Source organism: Macrosteles quadrilineatus, unplaced genomic scaffold, assembly GCF_028750875.1.
Source record: "Macrosteles quadrilineatus isolate MER2022 unplaced genomic scaffold, UCM_ALF_1.0 Scaffold_9__3_contigs__length_116548681, whole genome shotgun sequence".
NCBI lineage: Eukaryota > Metazoa > Arthropoda > Insecta > Hemiptera > Cicadellidae > Macrosteles > Macrosteles quadrilineatus.
In genome coordinates this window covers 114,647,894-114,665,987 of record NW_026542602.1, presented here as the reverse complement: position 1 = coordinate 114,665,987, position 18,094 = coordinate 114,647,894, and the positions used below count along the sequence as shown (strand labels likewise).

The following is an 18,094-nucleotide window of genomic DNA, read 5'->3' as shown; positions in this document are numbered from 1 at the left end:
ATAGATCATCTCCAAGTCAGTTTGTAGTTTTGTGTTATCAACGTGAGTTCATTTAACACAAATTTAATCTCTAAACACGCAGAATGTCTGACTTCTATACCATTAGATTTTAACTGTCCGCATTTAAAAAACAACAAAGCGTCTAAAATAGAAAGCTCTTATGACAAGTTGATTTAAATTATTGGTTTATTGATGTTTTTCTTGATTAAAAGGCGTGATTATTAGGATATATTCTTTTGTTACAATTTTCTTGGATCAGCAGCGTATTCACTATTACACCATTAGCTGACGGTTTGGTTAGTGTTATGAAACTTCTATTATTCACTACATTGGAACTTTGGTCGAACCGAGGACTTCCAGATATCGAACTAAGAGATCTGTCCAGTTTGTCACGTGGTCAGTACAAAGTGTGAGACCAAGGACTATTATGTCATGAATGACTCCTGGTCAGCGGGTGTGAGAATCAATATTTGGAGCACCGCAGCACCCGAGCAAGATGTCCCCGTGACAAAGATAGGGAGATCAGCTGTCCCTGAAGCGCAACAGTTGGCACCCCTGCTGGGTTATTGTGGCAACACTGCTCGATTGTTGGCCTGTCCGGTCGATTTCGATGGTTCACAGCACACAAGATATGTGCTAGCTACCTTTCTATACCTTTTTCACAGTTTGCTTTATTTTCGGCCAATAAAAAGCTGGGAAGTGGGTCTTCCACCAATCGTGTTGAGGCGCGTTTCGTTTAAGCTCTGTACTGGTTTTACTTTCAAATACACGCTTTTGTGTAGTGTGTAATGAAGAGAATGTATAAAAAAATGTGGCGATGGTCTTTGGGGATGGCATACTCTAAATATGGAATAATAGAGGGACGACTTATTTAAAATACTGATGTACTGGTTTGTGAACCATTTAAAATAAGTTGTTAAAGAAGGGAGATATGAAGTTGTCTCAACCAAAGAATAATCGTTTGATGATGGGTTGAGGGTTTAATGAATGCAGCTGTATATAAATTTGAAGATTTTCAATAAAACATTTTACAATAATCAGGTCAATATACTTGTTTATCAAAAATATTTATCCACCTTGAGTTAATTTCGTCTAAGTCCAAATTAGGTAGGTACTGTACTGTATTTATACAGTTTAACATGTACGGTAAACTGAATCGTATACACAAACTCATAGAATAACATGTGATCTCTAACACCCTAAAATGACTTTGTAATACAATATTTTTGACATTTCTAGATCACTCCCAGTTTGACACGCCCAGCCATTGACGCAGTTCCGGCGGCGTCGTGCCCACTGACTGTTGGTAGTAATTATCAGCTGGTTGTCTCTTCCTGTGGGAGCGCCGCTATCAGTCAACACGCCACGGCTACATGCACTACTGAGCGGGTCATAGTCGTACTTGTCAGGAATACCATGTGACGTCATCAGCAGATCACTCTATTGTGAATGTGGGGTCTTTTACCGAATGTCTCCGCTTTTCGATAAATCTGTCTGGATGGTACGGGACTTTGTATCGTGGTAATGATGTTAGTGAGAATATACGAAGAATATTTAAACATAAAATAAACTAACCGAACTAGCATCGACGTGTTCTTTCTGTCGATTCACCATCATTTAGGATAGCTAACGTGTGTGGGATAGGTTAGGTTAGTAGCTTAAAAGTAAACCAAGGTGTCATATAACGGTTTTTACATCATCTTGCTTTAGACCTAATATCTTCAAGTAGAAGTCTCTTAAAATAGTTTTACCATCATATATTGATGCTAGTTATTAACATAGCATAAAATTCTAACTTGTTGGGATTGGTTATAATATTAGGATTCGTTAAGATTTTGGCTGACAATTAAGCCACAGTAATATTTTTTAGCTGCATTATAATCTCGGATTTGTTTGTTTTTTTAGAAGTCTGAAGCCCATTTTAATTGGCATTTCACTCCCGTTTCGCGTGAGTACCAAATACACAGTGTTTCAGTCTTAAATTTGCGAGCAATTTGCTCGTAGCAAACAATTTTGACTGAGCATTTGTTTTAGACAAATATATTAATGTGGTAGTTACAACTAGTTATAGTTTGACGTTGGTAAATGTATGTACAATAAATAAATTGTAAACTTAAAAACTAATCTAGCATTTACCGAATGAATATGTTATGCAAATGGGCGAAAAATACATAAGAGAGTGTACTGTAACTTCTCTGTGGATTTCATCATAGTTGTTATTAAATTAATTACCCAAATGTTATTGTTCATTTCATTATGGTGGTTAAAGACTGTTTCACTGTCTGTGGGAGCTTGTTGACCAACTTGTTTGACAAGCAAGTGTCATTCACTGCTAGACTGTTACATAAACGGAGTTTTGTTTTACCTGTTTGGGTTGTATTTTGTTTACATAATCAGCTGTGATCGACGTTATTTACTGGACTCGCTTGGTGTCACTAGTTATTGCCTTGGGAATCCGGTCCTTTTCTTACTGTAACTGTTTGATAAAACTGTTACTTTATATGTTGGGCTACGGTCACTACTACCTCAGACCCTACTATCACAATTTATCTTTTTCCAAAAGAATATAGAGTACTTTTCTGATGAGGAATTAGAATAGCACGCCCTTGTTTATAATTCCATTCTTACTGTAATGGTTTAACGGTTCAAACACTATTTTAGAATCAATTGATATACAGGTATAAATTCTAATAAGGTACAAATAAATACTAATAACTAATAAGGTAAGGTGGTATTAGGGCAAATACGTACAGTTTATGCTGCAGTAATAGTATTCCCATTCGAGCTGTAGGTCCCCAGGTCCACAAAATGTAATATTTCGTCGGGACTAAAGTCTATGATGTTATGTTATAGGAGGTTTTTCGAACATCCATTACAAACATATATGAAAAACTGAATTCGAAATATCTAATGACACTTAACATTTAAAAAATTAGGTCGCACATAGTGGATTCTCAAGACCAATTTACAACAAAACACGAATCGCTGAAAGACATATTTGGGTCGGCTTCCAAGATTTCAGAAAGACCTTTTCCGCTCCAGTGCTTCAAATGTCCCCGTTTTTGGAATATAATACAGCTGGATCGGTCTAATCCAAGCAGGGTTGGGGAAAATATTAGATTATAAGGGGTTAGCTGGTGACAATGCCTCGTGGTTCGGATCCCAGTTAAATCCCTCAAAAGAGCCGAGGTCTGCTACCCCAGGGGTCTGTAGAGGAAGCTTAATATCTTGTTACACTATAAATACTCCTTTGAGAATATTTACCAAGGATGTTTTGTTAAAAACCACAACGGGTTGAGGTGGATTATATTAGTAGTTACATTTTTGAGTAGTCGATGTTTTAGTTTTAGTTTGTAGATCATAGCAGTTATGTTATAAAGACAAATTTAAAAATCTTAAATTTTGGATTATTTATTGTATTTTATGTATGATACATTATTACCTGATTTCTCTATCTCTAATATTAATGGTGAAATTATTAGGCTCATAACAATATTTTTCTGAATAGGGTTGTTCATAACATTATAAATTACGCGATATCCTGAGAGCGGTCATGTTCTCTGTTTGATTTACTGACAGAAATTCAATGAAAATTCATAGAATTTTAATGAGAGCTAGAGGTAAAAAAACTAAAACCTCGTAAATATTTATGAACATTAATATACTTTTCAAGGTGATATAAGGTCACTCATACTGTCCAAAATATTTATTTACAACGAGAGTAATATCATTGACTATTGGATACAGAAGGTAATATTCTATAGCATAATTTACACACATTCACATTTTACATCTTGTACCCTTCAAATATTTAAAAATATACTTCATAATCCAGCGAAGTAATCTTTTAGTACGGTTCTTGTGTAAAAAAGGACTTCAACATAGGTAATGTAAACAAATTATACACTACATAATAATAAATTATTTGAAACAAATTGACCTTTTCCAGGATTTGTCAAATTGTATTCTTACACAAGGGATTTTTAACTCGTCACAAGTTCAGAAGAAGTACATCTGTTCGTCGTAACCCCCTTTTCCTCCGGTGTACAGCGGGTTGTAGTTGTATATGAGCGCCTCGGTTTCTCTGCTAAGGCTGGGGAACTTCTGGTCGTTGGCTCTACTCTCAGTTACCAGCCAGTCGTAGAACAGCCGAGCACTCAGGATGGCCTTGCGGGAGTGAGGGTTGGCCTGAAAGTGAGTAGTGAGTATAAAGTCCTCATGTTAAAGTTCAGAACCGCAGGAGCAAAGGATATTGGCTACAGCCTGGTAAGTTTACCTAGGAAGAGTAAGAGTCCTCAAGGCAAAGTTAAGAACTAAAATGAGCCAATAAAATGGGCTACAGTCTGGTAGCCTAAGTCGACTTAGGGATGTCCTCAAGGAAAACCTAGGTTACTTCTTAAATGTTGTTAGAATAAGTAAATTATATGTTGTCAGTTCCTATTCATCCAATTCTGAAAGAGGACTATGTGTATTGTGTTTCCTTAACAGTTAAAATACATATACCTAAAGCAGAAGAGGATTCCTTGGACAGTCCCAGTCGTAATTGACTAAGTGAGCTGTAAGAGTAAGGATGTAATAAATTATAATCTCAAACACTTTATTCATCAAACCTAGAAGGTCTGAGATGTGACATTCCAATCAAACCATCGACTACATTTAATATCACCTGGTGAGGGTTCCATTCATACATGTTCTTCTCCGGATGGAACTGCACGCCGACGATTGGTCTCTGGAAGTGTTCACTGCTGGAGACAAACTCCAGACCCCCGGCGTCCTTGTTGGTGGACAACACCCGCCAACTGTCCTCTAGGTGGAACTCCTTCAGCTTCGCCTCAGTAACACACTCCCTAAAAATTTCCAAAAATAATGGAATCTTTGCCAAGTACCAAAGAAGTCTGCTTCAACACATCATTCTTTCTTATCAAATGCAAAAGCTGAAGTTTTATAAAATTAAATCTCAGATTCTCAATTTTGAACCACAATTCCCTAAAAGGATTCTACCCAACCTGTGATGATTGGAGGTTACAGGCAAGGTCTTGAGGATATCCAAAATCTCGTTGGACGCTATCTTGTAAATTCGGCTCTCGAGGAAGCCTGGCAGAAATTCTAGCGGGAGAGCGGAGTTGTTGGCGTTGCAGGGTACAAGGAAGTCCATCGGGTTGGAGACCTTGGAGGCCAGGAACATGAGGAACTCGTACCCTTGGCACACTCCTAAAACTGGGAATGATATTCCAGAATCTTGCAGCTGAAATGAAAAGATGCTTTTAACAATAGAGGTGTAAAAGATGTAAGCAATGTTTGAAATATTATTAGGTTTATTTGACGTATTTCCCAGTGGCAAGAACTAGGATATTTAATTATTGAACTGTTGTTACCTTAGCCTTTGTACCTAAGCCTTTGCCTTTCTTCCTTTAACATCTTTCTGCAAGAACAAAGGCTAAGGTAACTACAGTTCAATAATTAAATTATTAGGTTTGTGCTAAGAATATTTTTATGAAGGCAGTTTAAGAATCCGCCACGTAAATTATTTCTCTGTGCTAAAGTGGAAGACGTAGCAATGTACGTTTAAATTTAACTTTTGAAGCTTATTATACATAGGTTTACTAAAACATGCCTCCCCCTCACTAAACATTAAACATATTTATGACTTGCATTTTGCAGCTTTAAAATGCAACAGAAACATTACCCCCCCCCATACCAAGCAGTCCAAAATGTTTCGTTGTACCTTAGGCTGTTAATTACATGTTTTAATGGTAAGCGAAGTATATTTATCATTGTACCTTAACCACTATGTTCAACAGAATTCTACCGGCTGCCGCGTATCCATCAGGAACCGTGAAGTCAGAATCACCTCCAGGTAAGACTAAGCCGTTCACTGAAGACATAATGTATCTGCAAGTCATAAGAATGGTAATTTTTGTTGACAATATGACATTATAATTTGTATTGATACATATGAATTTGGCTTTATAGTGTTTTATAAAAATCATTGATTTCGTATAGGTACAGAATATATTTTTTTTGTAATCTACTTTAGTGGGTAAGTTATTAGCCTACAAGTTAGCCTACAGAACATTCTATAGGCCATCACACGAGCCGCAGGATATTTTTGACTGTCACTTCTAGCTGAATTTGAGCTTACTGTATGTCGATTAGGGTGACAGTTTAACTTAGAGCATAGATAAAAGGAGTATAGACATCTGTCTATACTCCTTTTATCTATGCTTAGAGATAAAAATCATACTACATATATTGAGACTTAAATATTACAGGTTTACTATATATTTTTTTAAGTTAACTCGTTATTAGACACTTACTTGTAGTATTCGAGAGTTTTATTGATGAACACCGGCACAGCACGGGCCCCAGCGGCCTCTACAGCCTTCACGTACCCTGCAGCGACGTAGCTGGTGGCGCCTTGGACCTTGGGCCGCAGGCTGGGTGGAACCTCCTGGGCCAGCACTCCGATGATGGGGCGCTCAGTGGCAGCCACTGGGGGCGCCACTAGAGCCACCAGCGCCACCAACACTGCGCCACCTACCCAGACCATCCTCCTCTCAGGTGTGGTGCCTGAAATAAAATAGGACAGGATTAGAAAGTTACATACTGATTTTATTCACATACCAAAATTAGATTAAAAAATAGATTCGGGGGTCTTTGGGTGACGACCGTGTCAAAATAGGCAACTTATTTTGAACAAAGTGTTGTTATCTTTGTAGATTGTAATCTTTAGAGTGACTTAACTCACAGTTGGCGTATTAAGGGGTGAACAAGTCAAGTCATCTTGATGTCAAGTGTCAACTTGTTACGTCAACAAAGGAAGTCGAATTACTCTGGAGATCGCACTCTGCGTCGAAACCGCTGTTGGTGAATTACTACAATATATACCTAACTACATATATAACTACCACGAATCTGCAAAATTGAACAATTCTGATTACAATCCTGGTTTAGATTTTGAATTGAATATGAATAAAACAACTAGAATCGCTTAGCCCGTAGGTTTAGTGCATTGCTGATTAAATTTTAAACCAGACTCTAACTACAATAGACAACTCATTAAAAAATAATAATGATTCAACCAAAACTAGGTCTGTGAATCTATAAACGAGGATCGGATGTTGTTTTGAGGATTATTGCGTCTAGAGTCATGTATAATATGCAAAAATAAGCTCTATATGTTTAGCAAATATTTTTAGATTTATATTCCTCCAGAACAATCGTTAATTGTATTTATTGTTAAACTAATTCCCTTAGTCCACAATCAAATTTAGGAGATTGAATTGAACATTGAAGTGTAGGTATACTTACATAAGTATATGTGCAACGACCAACCAAACTAGACTGGATACAAAAACCCATCTGAAAGTTAACATTTTCAGTAAACTCGATTAGTAACAGCAACATGTATTGTTATCTTTGACTAAAGTCATTTTAAGTGATAACTTGATAACAAAACTATTAATTCTGATAAGTTCTTTGGTCTTGAGAGGTAACGCTGAAATGATTGGTAAAACGATTAGTTTGTTAACGTTTATAAAACTAGTCACATAAGAACTTATTGCAGGCTTAAGTAAAAGAGCAATCACTTATTTTTTTATTGTTGAAGGAATCGTCATGTAATGAGAGACGACTACTAATGTTGAACTAACTGTGCTACAAACTAATTATTGGAGGGGATAATAATTTAATGTTTAGGTAAAGCCCTAATAGTATAAGCACTAATAATTTGTCAAAGAACTAATCATTATATGGCCAACTAAGAGCTTATTGTTACAAGCTAAAGCTTTTATCTTAAACCCAATAATATAATTCACCAATAATACCACAGAGAAGATTTAACCACACCACTAATTGTTCGAAATTCCCAACGGAATCCCTTATTAAAACTCATTTGTTCCGTTTTATCACCTCCCTATCACCAATGCTTTTGTGAATTAGCCTTCTCTTTTTTATCGCCACACTATTAAATTTTATTAGGTGAACACCCTTTGAACCCAACAGGGCAATTATTTCGGTACATTTGGAAACACACCAATTACAAAGGGTGTTTTTTACCAGAAAGGGTTGCATGGTTCCAGGTGGAATCAACCACCCGTAGTAATTTCATCCCTTAGCTTCCGGGTTCTCGTCTTTCTGTTGGATCACTCGGGCGTCAAAATCACACAAAATGTTATTTATCGTTTCATTAAAGAAGGGTTGTTTTTCGTTTGCGGTTTGAGATCATTTGTCATTTCCTCTATTTTGGGACCCCTGCTAGCACACTAGAGTTAGAACTGATCAATTCGGATACTAAAGAAGAGCTAGTTATTATAATAATTATTACAGTTGTATTTACGTTTGCTCAAAATGTGATCTATAGACCTGAAAAATATGAGTTTTTATAATTTTTTTATGGGTGAGTTCAATGTGTCAACAATTTCAACGATTTGTGTCAGTTATTCAACTGAATACAGCCGTAATACGTGTGAATACGTACACAAATCTTATTAAATGTATTTTAATTAGCTGCTAAAATTAGTTTTTCGTCTATTATTTAATGTTCCAGAAAGACTAGTATGAATAAAATAAACGGTGAAATGTGACATGCTTGTGCTGTTTCGACAAAGTGATCGAAATCGATTCAGGAGATAGGGGACAATTTTGTAACAACACTTACATGTCAATGTCACTTGTTAAGTCAACAAAAAATAGTATGTACCATACAGCATTCCGTCTATCGAAAAAGAGCATGAATATTATGATAATTTACACATGTATCCCAAAGCCATCACTAAAAACCCAAGGACGATTTTATGGCAAGAACTTAGATCTTCCTTTAGTTTTTTCAATACTAATATTATTTGGCAAGCCAGCATAATATTGTGTTAATTCAATGTCCGAAAAATGGACAAAAATGGATCTCCAAAAATGGATATTGAATATGTGCTTAACTGATTGAGGCTACCTATTGTAAATAATTTGCAAATAGCCTTCAACATTTCCACAGCAGAGGTATTAAGTTACGTCTTGTTGGCAGGTTATAAAACAACATAAGGTCAAAATCAGTCTTGATAACAATTCAACGAACTCTAACGGCTTCAAGTCACAGACGTCTTATTTGGCCCGTGTCTAAATGCGATTTGCTGTTCTCGCGGCGTTCAAAGCGACTCTGGAGATTACAGGTGATCGTGTCATCGGGAGGTGTTTGATCACGGTAACATGTGTCACACAAACAATCAATCAACAGGTGGTGAGGATTGACACTGATCCTTGATCATTCATCATTGATCATGTAACCCTTTCGTTGAATACAGGCTTATGATACTGACAGGTTAGAAACCGCAGATGTAATTATTGTTAGCTATCATTATTTGCCCTTAGATACCGTACTAGCTGAAGCAAATATTTTTAAATTACGAATACCTTCTTCTTCACCGTGCCAGATAGGTTGTGCCAATAATGAAAATAAAAACTCACTGATATTTTTGTATCTTAAGATTCACAGATATGTACATTATCGTGTAGCGCTGGATGGATCCTCATTTATTATTCTGTTCTTAGAAATATCGTCTGGGCTGTAGAATGGTTTCTAAAAGTTGGCCTGTTAGAATGATATCAAGGTAAACATCAACATCAGCACACTCTATCGATTGCTTATTCTATTACCGTACTGTGATTTGTGTTTCAAATTACAACATCTTTAACATGGTAATGGAAAGGCTATTTTTATCATGGTTTTATCCATATTCAAAGCATTAACCCATTGAACAATGAAATTAACACATTTCCTTCCTTTGTCAACAATCCGAAAGAATTCCAACACTCTTCGTTATCCCAACTACCACCAATTGTCGATTGCCAGCGGGCACCCACCATCTCAGGTCCTAAGGGAGACATCATTTGCCTCATTTCCAAAATCACCCCAAATTACACAAATGCTTCATCACCGAGCGGTTAGCAGGTTCCCAGCACTAAGCGACAAATAACTGCGTCCTCGCGTCAGTTGTCAGCAAATCATGGCTAATGGGCCTAAATAAACAAGGCATCCACGACAGGTGGGCAACCGACAACGACAACGACGACCCTCTGGCGACGACCACGACGTGACTCGTGACAACCGGGGAAATCAAACTGACACTTTCATTTGGGAGGATTTTTTTCTTTTTGCCCCTCCTGAAGTCATTAGTAAACGCTTTGTCCAGTTTCCGGTCCTCGTCTGGTCTAGGGAATGTGACTGCTTTGTAACCCTTCTAGCCTCGTCAATCTTGTGTGTCCCGAGTTGATTCATCAATTGGGGTTGGATCACCCGTTGATAACACGGGTTGATAGGCATTTGTGTGTGAATTGTGGATAATCTATTGGCTATTGGATTGGTCTTTTTTACCTGGAGGTTTGTTAGTTTGGGAGTCCTTTGAATTAGATATGGGTTTAGGGAGTTTTGAGGAAAAAAATAATTATTTATGTTGTGATTCAGAATTTACGTATTGACCGTTGAATTGAAAATTGAATCTTGGAAATAATGGAAATTCCACCCTTGATCTTGTAGTTTGAGAGTCTGGCTGTTTTGATTGATGAATTGGGTCTGGGTCTGGTAATTTAGAGGAAAAATCACGTTGATGTTTCTAATTAAGGTTCAATTTTGGAAATACAATAGATCCACGAAAATAACACCAAAGAATATTATTTTACTATTGTACTTCCGAGCAAAGATGTTTAAGGGAAAGAGTTATAAAGAAGTAACATTATCCACGGATCTACTGTTTTGCAAAATGTACATTCTTGTGTTGATATGGAATAAAACTTGCAAGACTTACGGAATCCCTTTTATCTATATCTACTAGAATGATTTTCATGGCGTGATGAAAAGAACTCCTAAAATTGGAGTTGTTAACAGTTTTCCTCATAATCGTACTTGATTTAAATATTTATTTTCTGATTTTAAAATATGTCATATTCCCTAGGCCTTTATAAAAAATCCGTTGAAAACTAACTAAATATTGCCACGATTGTTATACGTGAGACTCCTTTTATCTATGGTGTAATCTAATCTTTAAATTAGGCAACACTTCTTTGGTTTTATACATATTTGTAGGTCTAATATTATTTAACCTATTTTCACCTCCCCCTAATTCCTAAGGTTATATTTTATTGCTTTAATTATTGAACTAAAGAAACTTTTGGAGTTTATGACCTCGGCAAATTTAAATCAAGAGCATCAACCACACATCGGGACTCGTCATGTCAGGACCATCGAGGTATAAATGGTCAGGACTTGTTTGCTATTCTACACAAACGAGCCCCCTATGAAATACTTTGGAACTGCCAAGTTATTGTTGGTTTTTAACACAGAATGAAAATTCTCGGACAACTTCCTGTCCCCCATGACCATTTCTCATCTATTAAAAGGGGGCCTGGGGCCAAAGGCAAATAAAATAATTATAAATTTTCTAACCTACTTGTTAATCCTTTCTTATTGCTAAACAAGCAACAGAACTTGTTGGGGTTAAATACAACGGTCTCTAGGAAAATAACAATTATGAAATCCATGCGACACTTCACTCTCTAATACTAACGGTACAGACTACGCACATGACTTGAGAAACACACACTTACTTTGACCACAAAATGCAAATTGTTCACAACATGCAAACAATGAAAAATTAATGAAGTAACGATACAACAATCAGCTGTTAAATTATCAACCCATGTTTCACAATCACATGTCACATGATTAGATTATGCATACCGGCAAACCCATTACTGTCACAAATCTTTACAAAAATAAAACTTTCATAATTATTAGCAAATCTACATGAATGAAGCTTTCCATTGACCTATTATTTCATCAAATCTGTCAAGTAGAACTGTAAATTTAATTCTGCAAAGTTTAGCAAAAATAAATATCTCTAATTCAGTATTTTCAACAACTATAAATTTGGAGGCTGCTTAAACTTTTTTGCAAATAACTTTTAAATGGTGGTGAAATCGATATCGAGCAAAGTGGAAGGTGATATTCTGAAAGAGAATATTATTTTCTACAAATCAGTACTATGCATTTCTTCAAAATACAAAAAGCAGTCATAAGTTGCCTCCAAGTAAAATATGTGAAAAACGAAGTTTCCAATGTATTTCTTGTGGAAAACATGTTTTATTTTTTATTTTTGCCATATATCATATTATGATATACAAAAACAAATTTCCATAATTATTTGCATGAGTTGAGCTTTCTATGAACCATTAGTTATCAAAATCGGTCCAGTAGAAGTCTAGATTTAGTTGTACAAAGTTAAAAGCAATCTAACTTCTATAAATTTGGAGGTTGCTTAGCTTTTTTGCAAATAAATTTTTAATGGTAAAGAAATCGACCAAAGTGAAAAGTGATGTTCTGAAGGAGAATACAATTTCCTACAAATGTATACTATGCATTTCTTGAAAATACTCAAAAAGGCAGCCAAAAGCTGCATCCAAACAAAATAAATTTAAAACCCCTGTTTCCAATGTATTTCTTATGGAAAACATTTTTTCACCATAAATCATAACAAAAAAATTCATAATTATCAAAAATCAAATCTACACGAATAAAGCTTTCCAACGACCCATTAATTAATAAAATCGTCTATTCGAACTATAGAGTTGTACAAAGATTTTTAAAACGGAATCACATATAAGTAGATTATTACCTCCAAACAACCTTTGAGAAATACATGAGCCTCTAACACTGTTTTTAACTAATTAATTTGCAAACCAACTTAATTCTATTTTAAAATGCCATTCAGGATCAACAATATTATCCAAATGAACAACACGCGATAAAATGACTCGTGTGAAAATCACACGGTTATGTTAACCGGCACAGAAACATAATCCACACAGTAACATAACCTCACAATATCAGCCACTGACAGGAAACAACTGATCAAGAACAGCTGACTCACGGTCACGTGACTTACAGAATTACGTCATATGGAGGTTCTTGACCCTCTTGTTTGGTATTGTATTGTATCTTCTCATTACCGAACCATTTGTGTTCATTTGCAAGCCAGTTTGTGGCTTATTATTATATAGAACGAATGATTGAGGGAGATAAACTATAGACAAACTTTTACGGCAATATATTCGTAATTTCCAATTAATTCATATCCTTCATTATTATTTTTTATATCCATACTCAGTACAATTGCGAGTTTATAAATATTGTCTTTACACGTATTGACGTATTTCTCTCCAACCGTCAATGAACATCAAGATGGATAGTTCATATCCTTCTTTTTTGTATTTTCTGACAATCCCATACTCAATACAATACTACAGTAGTTTATAAACATCCCTCCTCTATAATCATTGCTGGACATAGATTACGTCCAGTTGGATGACAACATTATAAGATTATTTACAATTTGCACATAACACATGTCCACATTTTGTATCTACTGTATTTCCAAACCAATCCGGACGCAATACAGCATCAGTAAATAAACATCATAGCGTCAAAAAAATAGTTTACAATCTCTATCGTCACAGTTTCTCAGAATCACAAGAATACAACTGCATCGTAGATCCGTAGACTAAACGCCGCGCCCTTAGCTTATCTACCACGCCTGATGACTCGGTCTTTCATCACAAGAAACAGACAGTGTTTTGGGGTTTTTACAAAATCAGTAAACACGGTAAATCAAAGACTCGCCCCAGGAAGTGATGTTTAGACGGGGTGGAGCATGGAGCAGGTGGCGTGGTGGTGGTACATGGGTATTTTGAGCATCCCTTATAACAAGTGGAGACAAGAGTGTCTTCCGCTGACTAAACACACCCCTAACTGCAGACCCAACGCGTGGGGTGCAGCAGATAACGCTCGGATAACGCTGATACAAGGGTGGCAGACCACCCAAACATTTGGAGATGGTATGCTGATATAGTTTGGATCTGTAAAAACTTGTTTTAAAAATGGATCATGTGGGTATTGCACCAACGAAATTCACTCTTGGATACCGAAGTAGATAATCCATCTATATGTACCTGAAGGCTGTAACTTGTTTTTATTTACAAAAATAGTTGAATTTTTGTCACTCACAGACAATTGGTCGTCGCTTATATAGTCCGTGACCAACGTCTGGTCGCGGACTATGAAGTCCCGAGCTCGTGAACCGCCCCTAAGGGCGGGGTTAATCTCCACTTCACCCTTGATGTTTGTTACTGAGACAATTGATGTGCCTTTAAAATGCTTTAGTTTACTATGAGTGTATGAGTTTTACTTTCAGATTGGGTAACCGTTGTTGGCAAACTCAGCATAAATCAGTAGTCTACATGTCTACATTCCCTATGAGGGTGTCTACACTCTGGCGTTGGCTTCATGAAACTATGCACCTCTCGGAAATGCTCTCGTCTTCAATATCAGCATGGAAATGCAAAGTCAGCGCTTCATTATCAAACAAATTAATTTCATTATAATCCTTGCTGACTAAGAAGGGTTTCATGGTTTCACAAATTTTTTCTATCCCCTATCGGAAAATAGAATCTTCATTCTAGCCTCGCGAAACTTAGCTTTTAACACAACTGTGATTTACAAATAAAATTTATAAAGCATTATTCATTATTTATTCATTATGACCTAATTCCACTTAGTTGTAATTTTACGTCTATACTTGCATAGAGATCAAATAATAAGTTAAATACTCATTTAACTCTATGTTTTTGCCTAATATGCCTCTACAAACATAACACAACGAAATACGTTTCTCACACCACACCTAGCTTTATCCCTCAGCTGTCAACGTGTTCCCTGCGGTCGCCATCCTCTTAGCGTCCCAGCTGGAGTTTAATCAAGAAATAAATCCTTTAATCACGACGTGCGCGCCTCTTTAGTTCGGCTGATTTGAGCTCTGGCAGCGAGATTTGATTCCCCTTCATGAGTGGGCAAGCGGTCCCTCAGGCGGTTATACATTGGATGTGTCACTTGTCTTGTTTTATTTCGGACCCACTTAATTTCAAATATGATTTAAACTGAGATTGTGTTTGGTAATATCCCGTGTAGCATTGTGAGTTCAACCTTCAGTATCTAATAGTCAATGGTTCAACCATAGACTAACCAAAACAAGGAGACTTCTCATCCCATTGTAAATTTTGAAGCACGGTTTTCGTGTCTAGTTCATGTACGTGACACAAAGGCGCTAGTGTCGATGAAACTTTGTTTCCATTATTTTAGGGTTAATTTCTTGAATTGTACTTTACTGTTTGGTTATATAACTAGGGGACAAGTTATTGTTTATGATTAGATCGTATTATTTGGTTAAACGAGGTTTTAAATGGCTGTAATAACGGGAAACAAATTGTAAACAAAACACGACCTCTACATAAACCGTACAGAACTAACAATAAAATTGTCTTCAGCTGTTCCATAAGGATGAGAAATCTACCAAGGGAGTATGTTTTATCTATGGTTCAACCAATGATTCTAACTTAGTCTGATTTTATAGACATTTCTATATAATACTAGGGTTGCTTTCAGAGAGGTGAAAGCCAGTTGAGCGGAACAAACGTGATTTGATATTTGTATAAGTAACTAAATGTAAAAAAAATCAATAGATGTATTAATGCTTGTTTTATTGATTAAAATTATAATAATTCAAATTTGTTTTTACTACATCTTGTTATTCAGACACCTCTTCCAGAAGTGCATTATGGTAGTTTTGACCAGGAAAATATTACAGTAGTTGGAATCTGATATTAACATCCAAAAAGGGCATTAAAGTATAAAAAAGAGAAAGGAAATTTAACATTCAAATTCAACTGTAGCCTACAACAAAAACATTGGTCTTCATTTTTCACCCTTACAATCGGTTAAAGTATTTAAGTATAAAAAAACAGTAACTATTTAAAAAAACTAGTATTAAAGTATAACATCAGGAGGGAAAATTTGACATTTAAATTCAACTGTGCAACATAAACATTGGTCTTCATTTCAACCCTTGCAATCGGTTAAACTCAGCTTTCTTTGCTGAAAATAATTTATGATTGTTAATACCAAGTATTCTTGATATGATTGTAATGTAACTAGAATGTAGATCTTCCACCATTATTGGGACGATTTAGAGACGGCATTTTAATACTGGCCTTAATAAAACCATTGACCATTGGATACAGAAGATTTTGATGAAAAAGCTGGCTATAAATTTAACATGGGGATGGAATGTCTAGTTGTATTGATAGTCATAGATAAAACATAGGCCTACGAAAAATGTAGGGCTATTTCATTGCAAGACTCAATGTAAAACACCTTTAAAAAACTAAAATGAACTGAATTATCAATCATGTATTTCAATGTGTAAACACGTAAAATCTGCAAAAAGACTAATTTATTAAACAATAAAATAAGATGGCTGAAATGTAGGCCTAAACATAAGTAATTTAAGTAAACATAGCATTCAGCTGATTTAAGTGAAAACAGAATAATAATTAGAAGGGAAGACATGCCTTAAATATACAATGTAGATATAATATAATTAGAAATTAGTAGCCTACTTCTGGACAGGCCTAGACAATTATCCATACCGTGGTTAAAAGTGTACTTCTATAAGCCCAGGTAATTAATTATTTGCTTATTATTAAGGTTGTAACTGGACGTATGTATAGTCCGTGGCTTGGCAATCAAATAACAGTATTTATATAGGATAGGCTACTGTTATCAACATTTGAAATTACTGAATTGTTACCAAATTACTGTTTCACAAAATGCAGATTCCATTTTCAGCCGAGCCATTAAAATGAGGATTTGCCGAACAATTATTAATATTACAGAATAGTATTTAATGATGTACAACTTTTCACATTTCATAAATTATATGTTAGTTTTGCTATGGGCAAAGGTCCAATTCAAAATGTTCATTTCTTTTGATTTTTATGTAGTAATTTGCTACAATCATTGACTTTATATAAAGTCAATGCTAGAATACAGTAGATGGTTTGTTAAGACCATATGCAAACATTTTTGAAATCGTTTCCCCGTTTAACCAACTATTCCAAAAGATAAAAATTATATGGTGCAACACAAATAAACAACTCGATCACCTACCTATAACATGCTATAACCTACACTTTACCTTCCTAATCTAACCTTACTTCAAAACACTTAATGTAGTCACGAATACTCATAAACCCCGACCTTCCCACATGCCTAAATTAGATCAGTGTTCAATCTGCGTTTTATTAATAAGTGTAATAACTTACTGCACCGTCAATGTAATTTAACATTATATAATCTGTGATGTATTATCGGATTAAATATCGATTTCGATGTGGTTCGATATATCGCTTATTAAATCCTGATTTCTAACATTGGCTGTTTCTAATCAGCTGGCAACACAAATAGGTTCCCAAGAAAGTAGTCACTGGTCCGTATCCCTCCGCTACTTGTTTATGCTCCACGCATTGAGAAAGTAGTTCCGTATATTTTCTCGATTTTCAGTGAATTCCGCGCTTTAAAAAAATGTTTTAACGGCATTTTCTTGTTTATTAAAATCTTTGGAATGGTTTAAAAACGTTTAAAAGAAAAGTATAGAAAGTTAAGAAATACCTTATGATTCTCTTGTTTACATTTTTCTTGTAAACAAAAAAACTGTCATAGCTACTTTAGTCCCATAAGCCTAATGTTAAAATTTTGAAATTTTAAGTTCGTTTTAAATTGCATTAGCATTATCTAATTGAAATTCGTTTGTTTACAAACCATCTCATTATTAGTCTAAGTAGTCTTGTTAAGTTTGGCTGAAATGTGTTCAGCCGTTATTGAGTGATGGTGTTATATTGTTTGCATTGAAGTTGATCCCAAAGAGCTTCGCTCGCTTCGCTCGCTCCGCTCAATAATAACTTGTTTCAAAGGCTCATTTATGCTGTGAGTTACTCTAGCAATTGCTTCTGTTTATTGTTAGACCTCCTCTGAACCAAAAATGCTCTTACATTGGTCAATAATGTGACTGAATTTGAAATTTGACCGTTTATCTTACTAGGTGGCGGTCGCAGAGGCATCCACAAAATTGAGCGGAGTCATCATATTTTGTCATACTGCAGTAAAAACAGTAGTTTTTAATGCATGCGTTGCGGGTCTAAAGTAGCATTTTTATTC

The 18,094-nt window shown here is 35.6% G+C and overlaps 1 protein-coding gene across 2 annotated transcripts; it reads right to left on the bottom strand.

The window, feature by feature from the left end:
- Positions 1–3,682: 3,682 nt before the first annotated feature.
- On the bottom strand, positions 3,683–12,871 carry LOC129003077 (gamma-glutamyl hydrolase-like). 2 transcript variants are annotated; one of them, XM_054431299.1, is made up of 7 exons: positions 12,663–12,871; positions 7,312–7,362; positions 6,318–6,570; positions 5,781–5,892; positions 5,007–5,245; positions 4,667–4,847; positions 3,683–4,188 (listed from the first exon to the last, which is right to left on the bottom strand). In XM_054431299.1, the coding sequence occupies exons 3-7, from the start codon at positions 6,548–6,550 to the stop codon at positions 4,000–4,002; spliced, it is 954 nt and encodes a 317-aa protein (XP_054287274.1). In that variant the 5' UTR covers positions 6,551–6,570; positions 7,312–7,362; positions 12,663–12,871; the 3' UTR covers positions 3,683–3,999. The 2 variants fall into 2 exon arrangements, with proteins under 2 accessions (XP_054287274.1, XP_054287276.1); XM_054431301.1 differs by lacking the exon at positions 7,312–7,362.
- Between the last annotated feature and the right edge of the window lie 5,223 nt (positions 12,872–18,094).

Coding starts and splice junctions, on each gene's coding strand:
- LOC129003077 (XM_054431299.1), bottom strand. CDS start 6,550: ATGGTCTGGGTAGGTGGCGCAGTGTTGGTGGCGCTGGTGGCTCTAGTG. Junction 5,893..6,317: donor AAAACTCTCGAATACTACAA/GTAAGTGTCTAA, acceptor TATGACTTGCAG/ATACATTATGTCTTCAGTGA. Junction 5,246..5,780: donor TGTTGAACATAGTGGTTAAG/GTACAATGATAA, acceptor TTTTCATTTCAG/CTGCAAGATTCTGGAATATC.